We start from the raw sequence: 16,886 nt of genomic DNA on the forward strand, positions 1-16,886 counted from the left end.
TTCATATCAAAACTGTTATTTAAGAGCAGAGGGGAAAGGATTCTCCTCCACACCATAAATATTTTCTCTTTGACCCAAATGTTCATGTTTAGGTGAAGGAGACAATTGCTCTTTCACCGTAGTTTAGTGTGTAATTAGCCTTGTTTCCACTCTACTTTAAAAGTAGACATTTAAAACATGGGGGATGGGGCTTCCCTGGTGGCGCAGTGGTTGAGAATCTGCCTGCCAATGCAGGGCACACGCGTTCGCGCCCTGGTCTGGGAAGATCCCACATGCCACGGAGCAACTGGGCCCGTGAGCCGCAACTACTGAGCCTGCGTGTCTGGAGCCTGTGCTCCGCAACAAGAGAGGCCGCGACAGTAGGAGGCCCGCGCACCGCGATGAAGAGTGGCCCCCGCTTGCCGCAACTAGAGAAAGCCCTCGCACAGAAACGAAGACCCAACACAGCCATAAATAAATAAATAAAACATGGCGGATGGAAATGCATTTGCAGTAGATTAATGCTGAACAAGTAACACTTTCAACCATATTCGCATTTCTGTTTGTGCCCCCAACGTGGAAGAGGTGCCTTCCAAGACTATGCATAGTGCTTTGGCTTAGAGAAAGACCACTCAAAAGTGCAGGGTATCTATCCAGATATGGTGACATTCCTCCTTTTCATGTTCTCTCCTTGTCTTCCACTTATGGAGGAATGAATAGATGTTTTATCTCTATGTATATATTTAAATTCAATCCGTATAATTCTTGAAAGCTTTATATTGCCCTGACAGAATTTTCAAACATATCTATGTAACAAAATGTACTTGAGAGTATTGTATTGATATACTGGCTGAAAAAAATCAATGAAATTCAGTGTAGTTTGCTTAGAGAAGGAATATAAAAAGAAAAAAAATAAAATTAAGTTTTGGTTCAGCAAACGAAAGGTCTCTAAATCCTGCTGATATGTTTCAAAAATTAATCACTGTACTCAATATTTTTCAGCAATACTGCAGGAGGGTTAAAATAGCAACATAGTACTTTCAATATTTTAACTGTAATATATACGTCATAATTATTTATTTGAGTAAAAAAATCCCCACTTTAAATAATTTTTGACTTTCAAAGATTTTTTTTTCTGTACAGCACAAAATTTTATCATTAGACATAAATAAGGCAAAGCAGGATGAAACAATTTTATTAAACTAAACATTGAATAAAATGTTGGAGATTAGTTTTTACATAAAAATATTCTGTATTTTTATGTAAACCAGATTTTAAACAGACTATTAAAAAGGTACAGTTTGAAAGAATGTATAAATATAAATTTTCTGCCAAATCATTTTAGGATCTCTAGAAACATTTTAATCATTTTTATGAAATATTTTTGTATATTTTTGATTTAAAAACTGAAAATTATCTCAAACCATAAATTAACTTGAAATGTTAAGCATTCTATTAGGTTGAACCTTTTGAAACTGTTGATTGTTTGGGGGCTATAAAAATGTCAGTTTCTTAAGTTTCAATGCAGTAACTTCCTGGTGTGTATGTTAAGCTATGAGAAGAATCTTAAATGGACTCTTCCCACCTTTACTTGTAATCACACAGTTTTATAAAGCAGATACATTCTTAATATGAATCTCTTATAATACACTGTACTTTTTAGCCTCTAGAAAAAAATTGTAGAAAAATTAACTCAATCATAATGACAAAGCAAAGCCAAAATAAAAATAGCTGTCTTCTTCCAACTAGTGAAAAATCACAGTTCAAATTTAGAAAATACTCAGCCACTTACTTTGGTAGAGTTTTCAAGTGATTTTCTCTTAACTCCAATATCCGCAATTTGGCAAGTCTGTAGAAATAAATTTAAAAATTGCTTCTTAATATTTCTCTATAAAACAATATTCTTATGGTAAAGTAAACTGTTACTTTATTATCCAAGCAACTATGTCCAAACATTACATGCCATGGTTACAGATTTTTAAGAATTATGCAAATTGGTTATGAATAAGGTTGCATCAACATTGGAGAATAACAAATATCCCTTTCCTAAAAATAAAGTTCTTTCAAAGATATCATTGAGACCAAGTCATCTAAATCTCCTATGTTTTATAAAATTATATTGACTGTTGTTTGATTGTATGCATTCAACAGATTATTGAATATCTACTAAATACTAGATGCTGCATTCACTGAAACATGGTGATACTTCCCCTCAAGAGACAATAAATGAATTTGTAATGCAAATAATATAGCATAGTGGTTAAAACCTTGAGCTTTGTGGTCAGACAGATCTGGGTAAAATTCAGACTCTTTCATATCCTATCTGTTTTTTGCCATGTGACACTGGGCAAATTATTAACTCCTCATAACTCCAGTTTCCTCATCTATAATGAGTATATGACAATAGCACAAAATTTATAGGGTTTTGAATATTAAATGGTGTCACACTTGTAAAGCATAATGCCTGGCACACCATAAGTTTTAGTATGTGTTAGGTGATTACTATTATCTTTAATTGAAAAATGGGGAAAGTGCTATAATATACCATATTTAATTGACTCTGAGATTAACATCTGAACATTTCAAGTGGATGCACATTTAAAAATTTATAGTATCGTCTATCCTATGACAGTACTGGAGTTGGGATAATCTTGTGAAGGGTATGAGAAGTGTTCACAGTTTCTGTTGCTTGCATAACATTTGTAATTAGAAATGCATCTCACATTTAAGTATTTGTTAGTGTTTGCAATCTGGGACATGCTATTGTTACTAATGCCTATACTGAGCTTTAAAATGTACTCAGTTGAGGCTACTTTAGGACAAATATTAATTGAATTATCCAAATCCTTAGTGATGTGGGAATATTTCACTATTTGAACTATACAATTTACCTACAAGGTCCCATATTTACTGTGCTTTTAGATATTCAACTAGTTCTCTTCTCCTTTCCTTTTTGTTTTGAGTTCTACCAAATTTCCAATTTAATTTTAATCTTGTAACTCAATCTTTATTTGAAATAAAGTGATTTAGTTCTTCAGAGCATGGGTATATCACTAGTAAAAGAAGTTTCTTAAACATTTATATATCTCAAATCTTCTTAATATTTGTACTATTGTAATAATATTTTGTGACTCAGTTTGGCCTTTAGGGGCACTAAATCTCAGGTTTTGGAAAGTATCTTAAAATATTCTTTTGTTAAATTATCCAGCTGAAAGTTATAGAGCCTTTTAGATTACAATAATAAAATAGAGCATTTTTTTGGCAGACAATTCACATAAAATTGAATTCTAATTTCTAAGTGGTTTTGGTTTTGATATTATGTTATCTGTTTGCCCAAATTTCTTCCCCTATATTAGGACTAGTAAAAAAGAACTGACAAAATGCAAGACAAAAAAGTGTGTCTTAGGGAGATAAATATTTCCTGATTTAATAAACCAAAGGTATATTTGTAGTGTTGTCATCAGTACCAGAAGGAAAATCTATTTTATGTGGACAAATGGTGAAGTATCAATTCATTTAGAAACTAGGTAAATGCTCTTTTGAATATCTGTGAATTTTCAGAACTGTCCAAGTGTATGGTATTCGTTGGTATTGTGAAATCATGATCTACACAAGTAAGGGAATTTGGAAAAAACTTTCGAGGTGATTTCTGTATGCAAATGGAGGCTGCTACCTGTTAAGGGACTTCATTATTCCACTGGGTTCTTCTTAATGTCATATATTAGCTTCTGCCAACAGATTGGTGTCGAGTTATACTCAGTCAGTTATTTGAACAATTTTAAAGATGATCATTTAGAAAAATGCAGTTAACAATAAACTTAAAATGTCTTAACTTTCAAGATATATCTTTTAAATTTAAAATAGCCAAGACATGGAAACAAAGTTTCCATTGACAGATAAATGGATAAAGAAAATGTGTGCATATATATGTATGCATGTGTGTGTGTATATATATATATACATATATAAAGCCATAAAAAAGAAGAAAATCCTGCCATTTGCAACAACATGGATGGACCTTGAGGGCATTATGCTGAGTGAAATAAGTTGGGCTAAGAAAGACAAATACTGCATGATCTCACTTACATGTGAAATCTAAAAAGAAAAAAAAAAAATCCTCATAGAAAAAGAGATCAGATGTGTGGTTACTAGAGCATGGGGTGGGTGGGGTGGGGGGAATTGGATGAAGGTAGTCAAAAGATACAACTTTACAGTTATAAGATAAATAAGTACTGGGGACGTAATGCACAACAGTATTACTATAGTTAACACTGCTGTATGGCACATGGTATATTTGAAAGCTCCTAAGAGAGTAAATTCTAAAAATTCTCATCACAAGGCAAAAAACTTTTTCTTTGTAATTATATGAGGTAATGGATGTTAACTAAATTATTGTCCTAATCATTTTGTAATAAATTTGTCATTACTATGTTATATACCTTAAACTCATACAGTGCTATATGTCAATTATATCTCAATAAAACTGAAAGAAAAAAGTTCACTCTAGAACATCTAGAAAACATTGAAAATATAAAGATGAAAATAAAAATCATCCATAATTTCACTTCCAAGGAAATAGTCTTTTATTTCATGTACATTCATATTAGTATGGAAAACACAGTTTATATATAGCTATGATATGCTTTGAACATAACATCATAGGAATTTAAAGATATTCCTCTAGGCAAGATTATAAATTGCTACATGGTATTGTCATATGTATGTACCATAATATATTCAACCAATCTCCTAGATGGATGTGTGCTTCCATATTTTTCATATTGTAAATAATGATAAACATCCTTGTCCATAAATCCTAGTGTGATACATGATGATATGATACATTTCTAGAAATGAATTACAAAGGCAGTGGTTGTAAATATTTTCAAATCTTTTAAAGCACACTGCCCTGCAAGGAGTATATAACATTCTGCAGTTTCATCAGCAGTGTGAGGTTATCTCTTTCCTCATAGTCTATAAACAGCTTTACACTTTTTATAACATGCTAGAGCACAAAGGCCCTTTATTGTCATATTAATTTGTACTATTTTTATTATTTATGATGATAAACATTTTTTGTGTTGCCAATTTGTACATTTATTATGAACTGCCAGTATGTGTCATTTACCCATTTTTTTCTAATGAGAACTTTAACTTCATACTCATTTGTAAGAATTCTTTATAAGTTAAGGATATAATTTACTTTCCATATTCGGTGGAAATATTTTCCTATTTATTGTTTTACCTTAATTTAAAAAATATTTTCTAATATTATTTTATTTTAAAAGCATTTTACGAGTTCAAATCTATCCATTTATGATATTTTCTTTTGTTTCTATGCTATAAAGGTATTTTCCAACCCAAGAGTCAAAAATATTCATGTGCATATTTTTCCAGATCATTTCTGATTTTATTTTTTAATATTTAACTCTTTAATTCATCTGGAATTTGATTATTAAAGACATGTAAAGACCTAACTTTATTTTTTGCAAAATGTTTCATTAATTGACATGGTCTCATTTACTGAACAAGAATGAGGGTGTCTTTAATTCCAATGGTCACTTTTGAAGCCTCATCTACTGGTGCTGGTACAGTACTTACCTAAAGTGAAAGAAAATTGTATCGTTTAAACTTCTTATTCTTACCTTCCAAAATTGGCTGGAAGAAATTCAAGAAAGGCATCATTCAGGTAGAGCTGGGTCAGGTTTAGAAGCTGTGTGAAGCCATCAGGGAGTCTAGAAAGGAGTTAAAGGTTTAGTCATTGCATAGATGTTGCCATAGAAACAGAACAAAAATATATATCTCTAAGGAGAAAAAATAGAAGTGTAATACATTTTCAACTCTCCTTTGGTATCACAGTAATGGAAGAATTTACTGAGCATGTTGTTACAGCTTGAAAATTTTGCCTGTTATTTAAATAAATTGGCATTCACCCACCTCCACACTGCTTTCCTATGCTGAGATTTATGTCATTGCCAAAGTCAGAGACATCATTTCTTACTGTTGCCCTAACCTTATGCACACCAGTGAGATATTTTTATGGAAATTTCAAGTTGTATGACATGTTTTGTAATTTTAAATTTAATGTTCTTTCTCAATAGCATAGTCACATATATAGTCAGGCAATGCTATCTACTCGTTCAGTTAATCATTAAAATTTGTCTACAGTTTGTGACAATGATGACTAAAGCTGCCCAACATGAAAAGGGAAGGAGTATTTTGTCCCTTTAACTGATAATTTCTTTAATGCAGACCCAACATACATGTACATTATAATTCAAATTGATCCAATTCATGTGCATTGAATAAGAACACTGTCACAGTAATTAAACCGAATCCTAAAGACTTTAAGAAGAATTAAAAGAGTTGAGAAAATATCCTATGGGAAAATCTTACTAGTTAGATAAAATAATAATTTGAAGTGTTTAAATCAGTTTTACCAAAAAGATTTAACTCCAGGATTTTTCTTAAAAGGATATATATTTTTTTAATAATTAAATTTCTACTTAAAAATTTTAATGTCTTTATCTAGGCTTTAGACAAGACCATGTTGTTTCACAAAATACCTCTAAATACTGTTCAAATCTGCCTTCCCCTAAAATTCCAACCTAACTCCTTCCTTGAATTTACTGACAAAATTATTTAAAGAGCTGCCTCTACTCACTACTTTTTACTTTACTCTGCAAGCTATTGCTTTCTGGCATCTACCCTAACTTTATTACTGAAACTGCACTCAGCAAAGGCTCTTAAGTCCTAATTCCATTAACTTCATTTCTTTTCGTAACCCACACTGCCTAGCAACAGTTGCCAACACTGACTGTTCTCTCCTTCTAGACTTCTAATATATTCTTCCTGCTCTTCCCCCTACTCCTGGAACACTATATGTGAGTTTCATTGCACGGTTTCTCTTCCTCTGACCAATCTTTGGTTATGAAATGATTTATGTATATAAAACAGTATAGCAGAACACTCTATGACATAAATCACAGCAAGATCCTTTTTGACCCACCTCCTGGAGAAATGGAAGTAAAAACAAAAATAAACAAATGGGACCTAATGAAACTTAAAAGCTTTTGCACACCAAAGGAAAGCATACACAAGACGAAAAGACAACCCTCAGAATGGGAGAAAATATTTGCAAATGAAGCAACTGACAAAGGATTAACCTCCAAAATTTATAAGCAGCTCATGAAACTCAATATCAAAAAAACAAACAACCCAATCCAAAAATGGGCAGAAGACCTAAATAGACATTTCTCCAAAGAAGATATACAGATTGCCAACAAACACACGAAAGAATGCTCAACATCACTAATCATTAGAGAAATGCAAATCAAAACTACAATGAGATATCACTTCACACCAGTCAGAATGGCCATCATCAAAAAATCTACAAACAATAAATGCTGGAGAGGGTGTGTAGAAAAGGGAACCCTCTTGCACTGTTGGTGGGAATGTAAATTGATACAGCCACTATGGAGAACACTATGGAGGTTCCTTAAAAAACTAAAAATAGAACTACCATACGACCCAGCAATCCCACTACTGGGCATATACCCTGAGAAAACCATAATTGAAAAAGAGTCATGTACCACAATGTTCATTGCAGCTCTATTTACAATAGCTAGGACATGAAAGCAACCTAAGTGTCCATCAACAGACGAATGGATAAAGAAGATGTGGCACATATGTACAATGGAATATTACTCAGCCATAAAAAGAAATGAAATTGAGTTATTTGTAGTGAGGTGGATGGACCTAGAGTCTGTCATACAGAGTGAAGTAAGTCAGAAAGAGAAAAACAAATACAGTATGCTAACACATATATGGAATCTAAAAAAAATAAACAACGTTTCTGAAGAACCTTAGGGTCAGGACAGGAATAAAGATGCAGACATAGAGAATGGACTTGAGGACATGGGGAGGGGGAAGGGTAAGCTGGGATGAAGTGAGATAGTGGCATGGACTTATTTATACTACCAAGTGTAAAATAGATAGCTAGTGGAAAGCAGCCGCATAGCACAGGGAGATCAGCTTGGTGCTTTGTGACCACCTAGAGGGGTGGGATAGGGAGGGTGGGAGGGAGATGCAAGAGGGAGGAGATATGGGGATATATGTATATGTATAGCTGATTCACTTTGTTATAAAGCAGAAACTAGCACATCACTGTAAAGCAATTATACTCCAATAAAGATGTTAAAAAAAAGTAAAAGAGTATATCTGTACCCACAGTATAATTTAATAAATAGAACCAGTACATTTAACACCCTCTAGGTGTCCCTCCCTGACTACATCTATTTGCTCCACAAATTCCTGAATGTTTACTTTTCTGCTTTTTAAGGAGTTTTACCACACCTATTTAAATCCCTAAAAAAAGAAAAAAAAAGTCACATGGTTTTGCAGGTTTTGAACATTATATAAATCAAATCATACTATGAATATTTTTCTGAGACTTTTAATAATTCATATTATTAAATAATTCACTGATTAGCTAAATGAAATTCATTCATTTTGATGTAGATGACTGATCACCATAGCATAGTATTCCATTGTATGAATATACCCCTATTTATTTATCATTCTCCATCTAATTGAACATTACAGCTGTTTCTAGTTTTTTGTTTGTATTTCTATTATATGTTCTATTTATTTTTAACATATATTCTGGTGTACAAGAGTTTACTTAAGTTATATTGCTGGTTACAAGAGATTAATGTCCCTATGGATAAGTCTCAGCTAATGACTAGAAGGAGTATAAATACCTCAGCACCCTCACCCATTGTGCTTAACAACTCTGTGATATGTGTTTAACCTGTTTCCCAGAGTTTCCCAGAAAGATTAAGGTCCAGTGGTCCATACTAGTAAATAGCTTGATAACATATCCTTAACTGGTATTTTCTTAGATCATTTTCTAAATATATTGCTTGAATTATTTTCTAAACTTTTCTGCTGGGGAACCCAAACTAAACACAATTAATATTTGTATATCAGTTTGGTAGGAATTCTTTATACACTCTTAAGATGCTGATCTTATATGGATTATTTTTGCTACAAATATCTTGGTTCAATTTGTATTTTGGAGTTGGATTGTTTGTATCTGGCTTCATAGAGGATGTTTCCATAAATTTGCTCCCAAAGGGAGGTAGGATTCGTAAAAACAGAAAAGAGAGAGAAAGGAGGCAGGGGAGGAGTGAGGGGTTCTATAACGTAGAGGTAAGAATTCACCTGAGATGGGTGACAAAGGGAAGATGAGTTCTAGAGGGAATACTTTATGTATAAGAGTATAAGAAATTAAGATTTGAAAATATCAGTAGGGGACAGGATTTATAGGATACTTAATGCTTGACGCAAAGGTTTGAACTTTATCCTATAAGATTATAAAGAATTTATTGTAGATCTTTGTTTTTCTCTATTTTTTCCTTTCTTATAATACATTAGAGCTCATATCCTGATAGTAAAATAGTTTTTATGATAATGGCACAGATGTCCAATAGATTACAATTCAATTTAACTACTATCTTACTTTGATGTCTTTTTCGTTCCTATAGTCATTTGAGAAAGGAAATCATTTACGACTTTTCAAAAAAGAAGATTAATATGTGTAAAATGAGAAGAATGTTAAAACTTTTAATCTAATAATTTATTTTAACATTGTAACTATTAAAAAATAAAAATCCTTTAAAAATACTAATTTTCTAGTTATAGGGACAGTTTGAACTACTCAGCTTACCTTAGTCTATTTTTCCACACATGTATGCACTAAATGGTATTACATTGTACTACTTCTTTTGATAAAAAATATATTTCTTTAGGCTGCTTCTCTAGCAAAGTTTATGATGTAAGAAAATCTGGCTTTTACATAGAACACTTCTCTAAGGATTTAAGAATTGACTACACTGGGCAGATTCCAATTGCAAAATTGGACTGCCAAAAATAAGTTATATGAAAAAACCAGAATACAAAGTAAGAAAGTTTTTTCAGTCTGCTTATAAACAACAATGTGTTGACATTGTATATCGAATCTTTCTTCTATAAAAATGTAGAATTAAAGGGTATATTTATACAGTGTGTCTTGTTTAATAGCATGTGTATTTTTTATTTCAATTTACTTAAATAAGAATTTGTTGAATGGTTACTCTGCACTGAGATTCAAAATTAGTGCTTTCTTCCTCACCTTCCCCACAGCATTATATTCATAGATTTAGCAAAATGCTTATAACAATTATATTTTATACAAGTTTTGGGAATTTTTTATTCCTGGAATAAATTATACATTCTTTGAGGGCAAGGAGTTTTTTTAATCTCCTCAATAATCTAGTATTGTAGTTTGAAAACATATTATTTGAAAATATATATTCAGTAGGTCTGCTAAAAAGATATTCAACTTTATTCATTATTAATTTTATGGTATGATTTTGTAGCTTTAATAGTGACAGTGGTCCCACTTGTCAACATCACAACTTCCAGAGGAACATACAAGGACCTGCAAGGAAGAAGATATTCCTTAGCAAGCTAAATAAACTCAATGAAGATGAAAGTCATGGGCTGTCTTTATCCTCCTCCAAGATACTCAGTGAAATCCAACATTTTACACTAAGTAAGGGAACTCTAATGAAAGGTTTTCACGTTCCTAAAGGCTTTCACATTCCTAAAGTAACTGGTGGTTTTCCACATTTGACTGATTTATTAAAAAATTCAAAGTATTTTAAAAAATATATACTGGTAAATAATTCTCTCTCTAAGGAAATATTTTCATTTTATTAATGGCTGAAATTAAAAGTGGAGAAAAGGGAATTCTCTTACACTGTTGGTGGGAATGTAAATTGGTACAGCCACTATGGAGAATAGTATGGAGGTTCCTTAAAAAACTAAAAATAGAACTACCATATGACCCAGCAATCCCACTCCTGGGCATATACCCAGAGAAAACCAGAATTTGAAAAGATACATGCACCCCAATGTTCATTTCAGCACTATTTATGATAGCCAGGACATGGAAGCAACCTAAATGTCCATCAACAGAGGAATGGATAAAGAAGATGTGGTACATATATACAATGGAATATTACTCAACCATAAAAAATAACAAGATAATGCCATGTGCAGCAATGTGGATGGACCTAGAGATTGTCATACTGAGTAAAGTAAGTCAGATACAGAAAGGCAAGTATCACATGATATTGCTTACATGTGGAAACTTAAAAAAAAGGGTACAAATGGATTTATTTACAAAACGTAAGTAGAGTCACAGAGGTAGAAAACAAACTTATGGTTACCAGGGGATAAGGTGGGGGAGGGATAAATTGGGAGATTGGGATTGACATATACACACTACTAAATATAAAATAGCTAGCTAATAAGAACCTGCTGTACAGCACAGGGAACTCTACTCAATACTCTGTAATGGCCGATATGGGAAAAGTACCAAAAAAAAAAAAAAAAGAGGGGATATATGTATATGTATAACTGATTCACTTTGCTGTACACCTGAAACTAACACAAACTGTAAATCAACTATACTCCAATAAAATTTTTTTAAATTAGCATATTCAAATTGCAATAAAGAGAGCACACTAGAATCAGACACCCAAAATGTTTAGTGCTTGAGCATGTGGGCATTGATGTCAGAAGACCTAAGTTTGAATCACAGTTCTTTCAATTATTTATCTCTGTGACTTTTACAGATCACTTAATCTTTGTAAGACTCAGTTTCCTTCTTTATAAAATGATCATACTAATATCCACTTCCAGAGTTGCTCCAATGAGTAAATGATTACCCACCCCATATTAAGAACTCACTAAACGGGAGCAATTGTACTACTTTTCCTTGGTATTGTTTTTATTCTGATCTTTCAATATTAACTAGAATACTAATTTAAATACTTTTATCAGTGCTAATCTTATTGTTGGAATAGGCAGATTAAGATTGGCTGCAGACATCCTTGTTTCAACATTTTTCTTTTCTAATTGCATTTACTTTAGAAGTTTAATGAAAACATATTACAGGCATTTGACCTCCATTAGAACAGTTAAACCAAATTAAAATACAGGTGCTATAAGTTTTGATTAAGGAGCCAATGTAAAATCTCCTACTCTAATTGGAAAGATATTTTACATCTAAACATTTTAATTTATAACCTTAAAGTTATAAAATTAACCTAATATTATCAGAGAACATTTAGAAAATAAAGAGAAAAGAAAAATGTTGCTCATAATTCCACCTCCTTAACACAATTATTATTACCATTTCATGTATTTAATTTTGATCTAATTTCCAATTAATTATTTTAACATCACTGCAAACTTGTATCATGATTTCTCCCTTTACTTTGTAATTATCTTTCAATTTTGCTGTGTAACCAGAGTGACTACATAATCTATCATTCAAACTAGGACACTTTTGGGTGTTAAAAGGGAACTATTGTTAATCATGCCACATCAAGAGGTATAAACTGGGATGACTTGAGCAAACAGAGACATATGGTCACCCTATAAATAATCTTTATAACCATCCCGTAGATGTACCATAATTTATTAGCAATTTCCTTATTGTTGAGCATTAAGAATGTTCAGATTTTTCAAATTGTATCTTTTAATTTAAACCAAAATCAAATGTTTCTTCAGGATTTGTGAAATATAATAAAAGGAGCCCAGGAATTTAAATACTATCTTTATGCATTTCCATATGTAAAAAGTTACGTAGATAATATTTATCTACTTCATAATTGCCGTGAAGATGAAAATGAAATAATCTAAAAGCCTGAGACATGCTAGGTTCTCAATAAATGTTGGTCCTTACTTTCTCATTGAGAAGTTGTTATTTTCAATTTTATTGTAATAATTTTCACCAGTGGTTTGGTTAAGGCATTCAGACTATACTATAAAGTTCACATCTAAAACTAAAACTAGTATGCTGACACTTAAAACTATAACTTTCATATTCTAGGGTTTTCATGACTTAACTACTTTGTAGATTTCTTGTATCTAAGAAAATAAACAGAAAAGCTATAAAGAAAAGTAAATGAAACCTAAGTCTATATTTTAACAGAGCAAATTGATAATCTCCAGTATAACTGATCAAGTAAAAAAAGAAAGAAGACAAAAATTATTGATACCAGGAATGAAACAGAGAGCATCACTAGAGATATTATAGATGTTAAAGGGCTAATAAAAAAATATTATGAAAAATGAGGTATCAATAAGTTTGAAAACATATGAAATGTACACATTCCTAAAAAACAAAAACAACCATAAATCACTCAAGAAAAATTAGGCAATTTGAATAGTACTATACAGGAAAAAAATATTCAGACTAATATGCCTCATGAATATAGATGGGAAAATCTTTACAAAATATTATCAAATCAGAGCCATTAATTTATAAAAAGTGTAATACTTCATGACCAGGTAGGGTTTATTTATATCATCATGTCAATAGATATTTTTTTACGAAAAACTTTGACAAAATTCAACATCTATTGACAGGAAAAAGTCTCAGCAAAACAGATTGCAAAGATTTGGCAGATTCTAAGGCGGACCCCATAATCTTCGCTTTCAGAAGTTCATGCCCTGGTAAAATCTTCTCTTCTTGAGTATTGGTAGGACTTGTGACTTGCTTCTAATCAATGGAATGTGGCAAATAGGATAGGATGTCATTCTCATAACTATATTACATTATGTGACTCCATCTTGCTACGATACTCATTCTACTCTGCTGTTGGCCTCGAAGAAACAAGATGCTATGTTATGAACTGCCTATGGAGAGGGTCACCTGGCTGGGAACTGCACCAGCCTTTAGGATGCAAAAGTGGCCTCTAGCTGTCAGTCAGCAAAATTCTGGGGCTCACAGGTTTATAACAGCAAGAAAATGAATTCTGCCAATAACCTGAGTGAGCTTGAAAATGTATTTCTCTCCATTTGAGCCTCCAGATGAGACTGCAGTTTGACTGATCCCTTGATGGTAGCCTGGTGAAACTCTCAAACAAGGAACCCAGCTAGAGCATGACCAGATTCCTGACCCACAGAAACTTAGAGATAGTAAATATGTGTTGTTTTAAGCCACAAAGTATGTGGTAATTTCTTACACACAGCATTATAAAACTAACACAGATTTTGGTATCTGGTATTGGGATTCTGCTGTAATAAATTCCTAAAAAATGTGGAGTGGCTTTGGAACCAGGAAGTGGTCGGAGATTGCATGACTGTTGAAGAACATCATAGAGAAAGCCTTGATTTTCTTGAAAAGTTTGAAAGTAGAAATCTAAACTTTGACAGCCCTGATGGTAAAAGCTCAAAAGGAAGTGAGAAATGTATTATATTAAATTCCCTCAGCCTGATAAAGGGAATGTATTAAAAAAAAAAAAAAAGAATAAGTAACAATCATATATAATGGTGAAAGTCTGAATGCTTTCTCCCTAAGATTGGGAACAAGGCAATAATATCTGTTTTCACTGCTTCTATTCAACATTATACAGGAGGCCCTAGCCAGGACAATAAGGCTAAATAAATAAATAAAAGAAGTACAGATTGAAAAGGATGAAATAAAACTGTCTTTATTCACAGGTAACATGATAGTCTACATAGAAAATCGCATCCTTTCCCCCACAAAGCTACAAAGTATTTACTAGTACTAATAAGTGAATCTATTAAAGTTGCAGGATATAAGGTCAATATACAGTAATTAATTATATTTTTATGATAGAAATCATTTGTAATTGTCCCCAAAACATGAAATACTGGAATAAGATGAACAAAACTTGTAGAATATTTGTAAACTTAAATCTACAAAACATTGATAAAAATTTTTTAAAGATCTAAATAAGTATAGAGATATATTATGTTCAGGGAAAGGAATACTCTATATTTTTGACATGTCAATTCTGCCCAAATTGATCTACAGATTCAATAAATCCTTATCAAAGTTCCACATTTTTTGGCAAGCTGATTATAAAAATTATATGGAAAAGCAAAGGGCATAGAAGAGCCCAAATAATTTTGATAAAGAAGAACAAAGTTGAAGGACTCACATTCCCTGACTGTGTGAAATACTACAAAGCTACAGTAATTAAGATAGTATAAAACTGGTGTTAGGAGAGGCATATAGATTAACATAAAAAGTAGAGAATTCAGAAATGGATCCAAACACATATGATCAATTGATTTACAAAACAGGTACTCAGATAATTTTATAAAGAAAGGATAATCTTTTCAACAAATGGTACTGGAACAATTGGATATCTATATGCAATAAATAAATAAAAAAGAGAACCACAACCCTCACACCTTACATATATATTTACAAAAATCAACTTTAAATGGATCATAGACCTAAATGTAAAACCAAAACTACAAAAGTTCCAGAGGAAAGCATAGGGGAAAATCTTTATGACTATGAATTTAGTAATGATCTACTAGACAGGGACAAGAAGAATAAACTATAAAAAAATTATAAATAGGGCTTCATCAAAATGAAAATTGTTTTATATTTGAAAGTCACTATTTAGGAAGTGAAAAGATAAGTCATAAGAGCAAACAAATATCTGATTTTTAGCCAGAATTTATAAAGAATTCTTATAATTCAATAATAAAAAGATAATAAATATGAACAAAAAATCTGAACTTTTAACAAAGAAGCAATGCAGATTGTAAATAAATACAAGGAAAGATGCTAATTTGACATTTATACTATAAATTAAAATTACAGTGAGATATGACAATGAGATACTATATCTACTAGACTGGCTAAAATAGAAAAAAAAAAAAAAAAACGGACAGTACCAAATTCTGACAATAATGAGGAACAATGGAAACTCATATTGCTGGTTGGAATGCACAATGAAATAGTTATTTTGGAATACAGTTTGGAAATTTCTTATAAGGTTATGCATACATGTACCATACTACACAGAAAACTACTCCTAGGTGTTTACCCAACAGAAGTGAAAACAGATGCTTACACAAACACCTGTACAGAAAGGTTTATACCCACTTTATTCATAATAGCTCCAAACTGGAAACAACTTAAAAGTCTATCAACTGAGGAATAGATAAACAAATTGTGTTATATTCATACAATGGAATTCTACCTAGAAATAAATGGGAATGCAGTACCAATTCTTGAAATGGCAGGAATAAATCTCAAAATCACTGTGTTAAGAAAAAAAACACAAAGTATGACACCATTTATATGATATTTTGGAAAGGCAAAACCATGGGGACAGAAGTCAGATCAATGGATGACTGGGCTGAGGGAACTTTTTGGGATGATGGAAATAGTCTATATCTTGATGATTATGGTGATTCCATAACAACATACATTTGTCAAAATTCACTGAGCCATACACCTAAAAGAGTGAATTTTACTGTACGTGAATTATTGGGTCAGCCAAAAAGTTCATTTGGGTTTTTCCATAAATCTTAGGGAAAAACCCAAACGAACTTTTTTGGCCAACCCAATATATCTTAAAAAAAAACAAAAAACGCTGACTTTAAAATTGATATACTATTTAAATTGACTTTTTTTTTTGAGTAATTTTTTAATGAATTCCCAAACTTGCTTTTAGTGTTAGACATTTTTTGATGAAATCAGTTATATTCAGTTATCTTTTAAAAAGTTAAATATATGAAAGGAATTCAGAGACATTGCCAATAAAACTATAGATTTTAAGCTTTTTAAATATGTAATTTATCATCTGACTTCCACTCTCAAAGACCTGACCACGATTCCTAAATACAATGAGCTATTAGAATTAAAGAACTAGAAATCAAAATAATTCATCATCTGCCCTGGATTATGACTTAAGTCAAGGACATGTCTATAGTCTTGTTGTGATAAGTTAGCAATATTTATTTCTTTTATGAGAAAGTTGCATTTTGGTCTAAGTGTTTTGGAGAATACTTTTCACGTT

General features: G+C 31.8%; 1 protein-coding gene across 5 annotated transcripts in view; it reads right to left on the reverse strand.

The window, feature by feature from the left end:
• LRRC7 (leucine rich repeat containing 7) overlaps window positions 1-16,886 on the reverse strand; it is a 519,751-nt gene that overhangs the window by 261,271 nt on the left and 241,594 nt on the right. For all 5 annotated transcript variants that reach the window (XM_082356466.1, XM_082356465.1, XM_082356469.1 and 2 more), the window contains exons 6-7: window positions 5,625-5,714; window positions 1,772-1,828 (exon numbers count right to left, since the gene is read on the reverse strand). In XM_082356466.1, the coding sequence (XP_082212592.1) occupies window positions 1,772-1,828; window positions 5,625-5,714 (147 nt within the window). The remainder of the gene's footprint in view (window positions 1-1,771; window positions 1,829-5,624; window positions 5,715-16,886) is intronic.

The sequence above is a fragment of the Balaenoptera borealis genome, assembly GCF_965194805.1.
Source record: "Balaenoptera borealis genome assembly, chromosome: 1".
In the NCBI taxonomy this organism is placed as follows: Eukaryota; Metazoa; Chordata; class Mammalia; order Artiodactyla; family Balaenopteridae; genus Balaenoptera; species Balaenoptera borealis.